This window comes from Chanos chanos, chromosome 9 (genome assembly GCF_902362185.1).
Source record: "Chanos chanos chromosome 9, fChaCha1.1, whole genome shotgun sequence".
Lineage (NCBI taxonomy): Eukaryota > Metazoa > Chordata > Actinopteri > Gonorynchiformes > Chanidae > Chanos > Chanos chanos.
In genome coordinates this window covers 34,641,984-34,651,983 of record NC_044503.1, presented here as the reverse complement: position 1 = coordinate 34,651,983, position 10,000 = coordinate 34,641,984, and the positions used below count along the sequence as shown (strand labels likewise).

Sequence of the window (10,000 nt, the reverse complement as noted above, 5' to 3'; positions counted from 1 at the left end):
TGCATGGTATTTAAAACGGTCACACAGGCTTATTTAACTAGAGAAGAAAAACAGCTTAACACAAGTCCCAGTTATGGATAGCAAGCTAGTTGTTGCTCTAAACTGTAAGAATGTAAAAACATCAGATTTAGATATTAATATCCTCAGATTTTTTTTAAAATAAATCTGTAAATATACACAAAATTGGTATATTTTAATTCATTTCTCTGTTGTAGGTTTGTTTCCCGGAGGGTCAATGTTCAGTTTGAGTCCAGTTTAAAATTCAGATTATGCATGAAAGATCATTCCATTTTCCAACTTCAAACTGAGAATTATTTGTAAAGATTCGTTTGATCTTTTCCGTCTATGAGGGCGGACCTGGTTTTGCATACTTTGCTTTTGGTCCGTTTCATTGGCCTAGCTGCAGATTTCACAGTTGTACACTTCATTTTTATTGCGTTAGCAAGAATCTTGGCCGTCTTTAAGACGTAACAACATCAAATTTCCACAAATGAAAACAACACTTAGAAAGACAACGCCAGGGTATGTTGTCAGTTTGACAGAGCACTCGTTTGCAACGAAAGCCGTAATCTGAACTGTAGGTGAACCTTCCATTATCACTTTTTTGACATGTTATCTTCCTCACACATCGTGTCTGCTTGGTGTAACCAGTAAAATATGACGAAATGACATCATTGGGTTTGAATGGGACTGGACAAAATGGAGGTTACCAATGAACAGACGACACCCAATCCATTCAAGAGTTCATTCAAGAGTTTTGCGACGGAACTGTTTGATCTTTCATGCTACATAACGAATGACAAATCATTTGTGTAACGCTTTTTTGGTTTTTTTTGCTTTGTTGACATTCGCTGTGGTTCCCCTCACTCCTTATGGCTCATTCTTTCACAAGTGTGGGAGACATACTGACCAGTTCTTCCCAAAAGACACTGAATCATTCATGTGTCTGTCTGTCTCTCTTTCTTTTTTTTCCCTCTCTCTCATCTCTTAAAGTTATCAGAGTTATGCATTGTTTGAATAGCTAGCCATCACTGTTACTGCAAAAATTTTTTTTTTGGTTGGTGGGATGTCACGGAAAATGTTCAAACGATCTTGTCAAGGCAAAATTTTGAACTTCTGGTCCTTTCAGACTCCGGTTTAGCGTACAAAAACGGATTTAGGTTTGTCGATTTACTTGGATATGTGACACTGATTATCGTAAACAAAAAAAAAAAAAAAAAAAAAAGGTTCGTAGTTTCTAAGAGTTCCTGCCTTCGGTAATGTTTTACGTTGTCATGTGATAGCATTTCCTGTGTCGGGCGGCAGGCTAGTCTTTGGCACATGTGTCAAAGCGGAGAGAGTAAAGGGAAATGTTTTTCGGAAACTTGCGATCGAAACGAACTGATACGTTTGGAGCGAGGGGCACGTAGGCGAAGATGGGGGGAGGGGTATCTCTCGTTCTCCTTCTGTCGTTTGTCGTCGAACATCTTCCTTTCAAAGGACAGGAAGACAAGAGCATTAGCGAGAGAACGGGTAAAGAGTTAGATATCCCCTTTCGGGAGAAGAGTAACCCCAAACTTTCGACCAAACCCAACCGACACAAACCAACCCGAACCAAAACGAGGCGAGAGAAAGCACAACGAAGAAGGCGTAGAGACAGAGAGAAAACAAAAACAAGGCGAACCCCAACTTTGGCAGAGGGAGAAGGCGAACGAGAAAGAGAAAAGGGTAAACCAGTGGAAGATAAAAGAGCCTGCGACAGTGAGAGACGGAGAGAGAGAGAGAGAGAGAGAGACAAAGCGAAGACGGATGCTATGACACACACACAGACGAGGTTACCGTCCATGGCACCCTGTTCCGTTATGAGGGGCAGAATGGTAGGCTTCTGTCTTAGTTTGGCCTTTTTCAGGCCCCTCTCGGGCTTCAGCGTGATGTGTAACAGTCACTGGGTCATTGTTGGGTTATGTGTGATAAATATTCTACCTGCGTTGTGGGGACGTGGATTACGGGGGACGCTGTGTATGGGGTTCCTGGTTGGACTGGCTCTAAATGAGTATACGTTGTATTAACCTCTAAGAATTTGACACGTATGGTAACTTGAACAAAAAGACCTGTTAATTTATGATGTGTGAGTGACAGAGAGAGTGAAAGAGAGAGAGAGAGAGAGAGAGTGTGAGTGAGTGAGTGAGTGAGTGAGTGAGAAGAAGGTGAGTGTGAATGAGGGAGAAGGTGAGAGGAGTGATTGTGTGTTTGCAAATTAATGCTGTTTGAGCATGAAGACGTGGGTGGGTATTGTTTGTTTGTGTGTGTGTGTGTGTGTGTTTGAATGTGAGTGTGTGCTATTGTGACACACTGTCAAGATGCCACACCTGTTCTTAAGAAATCTCATTCCTTGTGTGTGTGTATGTGTGTGTGTGTGTGTGTGTGTGTTGTGGAGCAGGTTATTCAGGTGTGCAGAATACGTTGTTGCCAAGTTACTCTTCATGGCACTATGGGACATTATTATGGGATGGAGTAAGGGCATCTAGTCACTTGGGGGAAGTCGAGAGGTAGGTCAGTTGTTGGTGGAAAGTTCTGGAGGCTCAGGTGTAGGTGTAGGTTTGTGTGTGTGTGTGTGAGTGTGTGTGTGTGTGCAGTTCTAGGGAAGTGGGAAAGATGTAACAAAACAGAATTACCAACGCCTCCATAGAACCCTGGCCATCTTTCAAAACAAGCAACTAATTCTTTGCACAAATGCACGCTGCGTTGAATGGAAAATAAATAACTTGTGGTTGCTTTACGAACCACTAAAATGCACGGTTTACAACCTGAGGCCTTACCTCTCTAAATCTATCTGCGGACGGATATATATATATAAAAAAAATCGCGTTGTCAGTTTCTCTCTTTTTTCTTGTTTTTCTCGTTCCTCAAGACAAAAGGGGTTTATGTGAGGTGAAAAGCACGGAAGGAAGGAGAGAAACTGGTAAAAAAAAGAGGGGAAGATTCTGAGTGGAAAAACAGACGTAAAGAAATCAACCTTTTGTCATTTCCCTCTGTTCCCATCTTGTCTTACCCCACCCACACACACACACACACACACACACACACTCAAACACACACACACACACTCTCTCTCTCTCTAACTCGCACACACACACACTCTCTCTCTCTCTCTCTCTCTCTCTCTAACTCGCACACACACACACTCTCTCTCTCTCTCTCTCTCTCTAACTCACACACACACACAGACAAGAACACATACGCATATGCTCATATATGGTACATGCTTCTTATTTCACCCGCTCTTTCATTTCACCCAAAATCAGTTCTTTAAACTCGACTTTAACTCTTTTTCTTTTCTCTCTCTCGCTCTGATGTTCTCTCCCACCCATTTTACTTCCTCCCCTTTTTTTTTCTCTCTCTCTCTCTTTTTTTTTTTTTACCGTTCCTCCCCCATCAACTTTACATTGTTATCTCTCTTTCTTTCTTTCTCTCTCTCTCTCTGTCTCTCTCGCTCTCTCTCTCTCTGTCTTTCCCTGATCCGCTGATCTCCCTGCCAAACTGGATGCGTCCTGAATCGGTAATCTGAAGGGAGGGGGGGAGGGGTGGTGGATGTGGTTTGGGAACAGCGAGGGTGCAGTTAAGCTCCTGGTAAAATTGTCCCTCACGTGAATCGAGAACCAGAAGCAGGCGGTAAGACGGTTTGAGCTCTTCAGAGAGACTGCCCTCTTTTCTCCTGTCTGTCCTTCTGGAACTAATCACAAACTCGGTGTGTGTGTGTCTGTGTGCGTGTGTGTGTGTGTTTGTGATTTTGAGTCCCCTTTAATTAAACTATCAACTAATGGGAATGTATTCTAGTCACTATTCATTAGAAAGTCTTTGTACTACCAAAAAAAAAAAAAAAAGTTTTGAAAATAAATAACTAATTAAGATACATGAGCCTCCACATAATGTTAATCCATGCAATGTAATTTTGATATAGTACAATTGTATAAATATGGTCAAGACTAACAGGAACAGATAAGAATAATACTGGAATACTCGAATAATACGTTCCTGTTTGCAACAAACAAATAGGCTAACTAGTTAATAGTAAAATCTTTTTTTTTTTTTAACCCCCGTGTGGTTAAGAAAGTAAAACCGTTTGCGCCGGACTAATATCATCAAACGTTGTCCCTATTTACGCAAGACCCTGTTGTGTGTCCTCCCGTCTCATAGGTGGCGATGTCTCCAGGAGAGGATGGTCTGATTGGAATCCCCTTCCCGGAGCACAGCAGTGAGCTCCTGTCCCGTCTCAATGCGCAGAGACGGACGGGGCTCCTCTGTGACCTCACGTTGACCTCTCGGGGGGCCCGCTACCCCACGCACCGATCCGTCATGGCCGCCGTGAGCCTGTACTTCCGCCGTCTTTTCGGGGCGGAGGAGGGAGAGGAGGGCGGAGAGGGGGTGAGCGGAGGCTGCAGCGTGTGCCAGCTCGACTGCGTGTCGCCCGACGCTCTCGACGCCCTCCTGGAATTCGCGTACACGGCCACGCTGACCATCCGCAGCTCGGGCATGCGAGAGGTCCTCAAGGGGGCGCAGTTGCTGGGGATCCAGTGCGTGGCGGACGCCTGCCGCGACATCCTGGGCGAAACGGGTGAGGACGCGGATCCCGTGGAGGAGGCCGAGAGGGCCTCGCGACGCAAGCAGGACCAGCGGGCCGCTGCCAGGGCGACCTCGCCGATCCGGCCGACCTGGCGACACTCTCAGCCCGAGTTTGTTCCGCCCCCTGGTTCGCCGATGCCGGAATACGGCTTACCGCCGACCGAGGAGCTCCTGTTTGCCGCAGGGCAAAACGGGTCTTCGCAAGGCAGCCAGCAGGGGGTGCTGGCTAACGGAGGCACATACCGTCACCGGGAGAGTACTTTGCCACCGCCTGTGTCCGAAGACCCAGCCTCAGAGGAGGAGCCTTTGAAAGTGGAGGTGCCAGGAGCCGGGGTTGTTAGACTCCCCACCCCAACTCGGGGCGAGAGAGGAGGCGCAGGAGGAGGAGGCGCAGGAGGAGGAGGAGTTGCTGCAGTAGGTGGCATGGGGGGAGGAAAGAAGAGGAAGTCCCAGACCCCCCAGCAGTGTCCGGTCTGTCAGAAGATCATTCACGGTGCTGGAAAACTGCCCAGGCATATGAGGACACACACGGGAGAAAAACCTTTCCAGTGCACAGCCTGCGGAGTCCGCTTCACTCGGTGAGTCCATCTGTGAGTGTGTGTGTGTGTGTGTGTGTGTGTGTGTGTGAGTGTGTGTGTGTGTGTGTGTGTGTGTGTGTGTATGTGTGTGCAAGAGAGAGAAAGCCAGAGAGAAAAAGAGAGGAGTGTCTGCGTTTTCAAAGATTTCGCTTTAAAATTTTTAAACCTGCTTTGAAAACACAACCATTGTGTTTGTTATTAGGTGTCACTCAAACTCTCCTCTCCTCTCCACTCCTCTCCTCTGCTCTCCTCTCCTCTCAGGAATGACAAGCTGAAGATCCACATGCGGAAACACACTGGGGAGCGGCCCTACCCTTGCCCCGACTGTCCCGCCCGTTTTCTACATTCCTACGACCTGAAGAACCACCTGTCCCTGCACAGCGGCGCCCGTCCCTTTGAGTGTCCCCTGTGTCACAAAGCCTTCGCCCGGGAGGACCACCTCCAGAGACACCGCAAAGGTCACAGCTGCCTGGAGCTCCGAACCCGACGCCCGCGCCGCGGAACCGGGGGGTCGCCGGGGGAACCCGGGCCTGTTCCGGACCAGCTCCAGGACCAGATCGCTCTCCATCAGCACCCGCCGTCGTCCTCCTCCTCTTCCTCCTCCTCCTCGTCCTCCTCGTCCGCCGCCGCTGCCGCTGCCGCTGCCGCCACCGCCCAGCTCCTGTACCAGCAGGGCCAGGAGGCCCGGTCCGTCTCCATGCAGGCTATGTCTTTGCTGGGTTCGGGCAGACTGGGCTCCTTCGGTCAGAGCCTCCTCTGGAGGGCCGTGGGAGGCCGCGCCGTCGAGGGAGCTCCCACCGCGCACGCGATCCCGACGCTCGCGCGCCGAACTTGGGAGGAGGAAGAAGAAGAGGAAGAAGTCGACGACGAGGAAGAGGAGGAAGAGGAAGGAGGCGGTAGGAGGGGGGAGGAGGCGGAGGAGGGAGAAGAGTGACGGTCAGAACGTCCGTTTGCGTGAGAGGGGCGCGAAAGCGTGCGCAGGGGGGGGGGTTGGGGGAGCAGGTGATCAAACGCGAAAGGCGTGGTTTTGCAGGTTGAGCGTGCGAGAAGCACCTTTGGTTCTCCGTCACCGCTCATCTTTGCCGCTTCTCGTCGCCGTCGTCATCTTTGTAACCATGGTGCTGTGTTAGTGGGAAGGGAGATGAACTCGGGGGGGGGGGGGGGGGGGGGGGTGTTGGTGGTGGGTGATGGATGGACAGCAGGGGGCTTTGGTTGCTTTAAGAGCAGCTGACAGTCAAAAGCGCTTACAATTAAAAGAAAATGGAAAAAAAAACACACACACACAAAAGAAAAAAAAAAGGTGACATCACACGTAAAAAAAAAAAAAATCTATTGGAAAAACGGGTTTTCGGACTTTAAATGTTCTTGAATGTTGTATTTTAGTTCTGTCTTTTTATCTCATTTTTTTTCTCTCTTAGTTTTATGTTGTTTTATTTTGAATTGATTTGATTTGATTTGATTGAGTTCTATAACTATTTTCGTTTGCTGTACTTAAGATTTAAAAAAAAGAGCTTTGAAGCAGATTTATTTTGTTATTATGTGCAAGAAGCCGGGTGAACGGTTTATTTCTGTCTATGCAAACTTAAAATGCAGAAACGGAGGGAGCGTCCAATCAGGGGAGAGTAGGTGCTCCATGCCTTGTAATCGGTGTAGACGTTTCCTTTTATATGTGTCGACTGCCACCTAGTGGTGATGTATAGAAAAAATTCTTGAGCGGTTACGCACGCTAATCCCCAATTCCAGATTCTTCCACGTACTTGATTCTCTTAAGGGGACGACCTTTTTCTGAGCTGTCTGAGCTGGTGCTTAAAACTGTTTAAATTCGAACAGAAGGGAGTTCTAAACATCTCTTTAGCATAACGGCTTATGTTTTGTTTCTCACAAGGCGTATATAAATACTCAAGATTAGCCTCTGTTTACATCGAGTTAAATTATGAAAATGAAGTTCATCGTAATGTATAACATCTGTGATAATACAGAAACTTTGAAAAAAAAAAGAAACATAGGTACACTTGATTTTTCTGAGAAGTTGTCTACTTTCTCTTTCACTAAGAAAGAAGACGATAAATATCTTTGATTTAACTAACGCACATCGCCTCATGGCTTCAGAACGCGAGTTCACTGTTAACTGAATGTGGTTGCGCCCGGTAATTGTGTATCTTAATGCGTTCGGCAAGAAAAACAATCGCAAAACAAACAAACAAACAAACAAATAAATATGTGCATCATTGGTTGATTTTTATTCACTTATCATATTGAAATATAAGTTTCATTCCTTCTAAGTCTAGTCTTCCAATGCATTCTTTTTTTGTGTTATAATCGTGAAAGAAAGGAAGACCAAAAAGCAAGAGAGACGTAGGCTAATAATTACTGAGGGCACAGGAGGCAGCTCTTTGTGTATTTATTTATTTATTATTTGATATTTATTGTGACTTCACATGTGAACCTTGAGGTGTTCTTCTCATGGCACGTGGCCCTTTCCAAAAAGTTCCCTGTCTTGACGCCTTTCCATCTTTTAATTTCGTTCCCAGTGAGAGAGAATGCGGCGACCATTTTGAACGGTTTTTGTTTGTTTGTTTGTTTGTTTGTTTGTGGGTTTTTTTCTGGTTACTGTTGTTGTTCATGCTCTTTACCATACTGAAAACGGTGACCTCAAAGGCCCAGGACAGGGATGCATAAACTCCAGTGCTTGTAAACTGGACTCTTACTGGTGTGTCTGACATCTCCATATAACCAGGGACCAATATTCAACTGAGCAAGACAACTTTGCACTTCTCAGTCTAAAAAGCATTTAACTGTCTTAGAAGACTGGCACAGTAGCCAAAGACCAGCAGAGCATTGGGTCTGGGGAAACATCGCTGTCCATCCTTTGGGCTCCATGTTTAGGTAGAAGGTGCCTGTTGGTGCTTTCTAGAGGTCAGTTGTGCCTTTAAGCGTGTAATAGCTTTAATATGAGGATGTTCAGGGTCTGTACTGATCACAGATCAGCACTTTGGGATAACTAGGCCTATTTTGAGCCCATGCCTACTGTACAGAGAGAAGAGGTTGCCTAGCTCAGAACTAGCTCTTGGCCTTTACTGCTATGGTGTTTTTCATGTTCAAAATAACTAAAAAACAACAACAACAACAACAAAAGGTGACCATAGACTTTTTAATCTTTAGGACAAGAATAACCTGGGGGGTATTTCAGAAAGTGGGTTTAGTACAAACTCAGAGTTAGTTAAATCAGAGAAAGTAGTAAACCTTCTAATAAAAGAGCCATATGGCTTCATTCTTCTAGCAAAACAAAGCCATAGGGCTCCTCTATTAGGAGGTTTACTACTTACTCTGAGTTAACTAACTCTGAGTTTGTACTAAACCCACTTTCTGAAACACCCCCCAGCAGGGGAGGTCATATACCCACAGGTTTCTGTAAGACTTTTTTTTTTTTCTCCTTAGTACTGGTTTTTAGTGTCTTACCCAGGCGACTTTACAGGGTCAAGGTAAACTATCTCCACACTCACGTCAAATTGTAACGTAACTCCAGATCAAAGAACACCAAAAGTGGTGAGAGCCAGGGACCGGGATGGAGCAGAGAATACGTTAGCGTATACGGGAATATGTTAGCGTTGAAGAATGCGTTAGCGTGTTAGCCATACTTCCTCTTTTTGCAATGTTTTGCACGTTGACCCCCATAGCATGTGCACATTCCACACCCGAGGGGAAAATGTATAAAGGGACCGAGAAAGAGAGGGAAAGAGGAAAGAAAAGAGACAGAGGGGAGAAGAGAACTTTCTCTCTCTTTTTTTTTTTTTTTTTTTTTTTTAAATCTTGTGAGAGACGGAAGTCTTGCCTTTAACTGAGAAACTGTTTGCGATTTTTTTTTTTCCCCTGAAAGACACGTGACCATAAATCATTAAAACAAAAAACAAAACAAAAAAAAACAGGTAATATTCAGACAGTAACTCATTACCAATAATTACTGAGATCACCCGGGATTCAGGTGAAGTTATGGTGGCTTCTGAGGACCAGTGGGTTTCCAATATGTAAGAAACTTCATTACATATTTTGACCATTTCTGTTTTGTTGCGGCAATGGTCAAATAATCTACACCAAAGTTACTGATTTTAATCCAAACATCTACAACTATCATCAGTTAGTCTTGCTATACTGTAAGCAGTCGGCTTTGGTTTCTGATTAGTGAAAAGCTTTTGATATTGCCTTTGTGTAGCTCTTCCAGGTTTAGGCGACTTCACGAAAACCTGAGATGTCCAGTGTAACCCATCAAACTGTCTTCAGCTGAGTTTTCTCTAAAGATGACACTTTACTTTGTAAAGGTAAAACTTTTGAAAGATTACTGTTCAAACTGTTCAATGGTAGAATTATGAATTGCTTCTAACAGTCCAAAGCCTCTTGTGTTTCTGTGTGTTGGCCTAACGGTACTGTTGTTTTTTTTTCTCTGGATTTATTTGTTTATTTGCACTAAAAAGTAAGAGCTTTATGTTGTAAATTTACATTCTTAGATTACCATTCTATGACTGCATGGTACCATTAATGATTGTATGAGAAAATGAATATCCTTCCATAAATTCTTGACTTCACAAAATGTCTATTCTTTCTATGGCATTGTTGTACAGTACTTAAATACATTTATATATATATATATATTATTGCTATGTAAAGAAAGGTCAAGCTGCCTTGGTTTTTTTGTTTGTTTGTTTGTTTGTTTGTTTGTTTTTTTGCGACTATTCTCAGGAAATCTTGAGCAATGCACTAAGTGATTATGCAAATTATGGAGACATATTTATGTATTTGTATGTGTATGAAAAGATTAATACCCC

General features: G+C 44.7%; 1 protein-coding gene across 1 annotated transcript in view; it reads left to right on the top strand.

Annotated features, from left to right (window-relative positions):
- Window positions 1-4,176: 4,176 nt before the first annotated feature.
- The window catches only part of zbtb7b (zinc finger and BTB domain containing 7B), a 13,947-nt gene continuing 8,123 nt past the window's right edge, over window positions 4,177-10,000 (top strand). Inside the window, exons 1-3 of the mRNA XM_030785486.1 lie at window positions 4,177-5,180; window positions 5,442-5,923; window positions 8,707-8,723. Of these exons, the coding sequence (XP_030641346.1) occupies window positions 4,183-5,180; window positions 5,442-5,923; window positions 8,707-8,723 (1,497 nt within the window). The 5' untranslated portion in view covers window positions 4,177-4,182. The remainder of the gene's footprint in view (window positions 5,181-5,441; window positions 5,924-8,706; window positions 8,724-10,000) is intronic.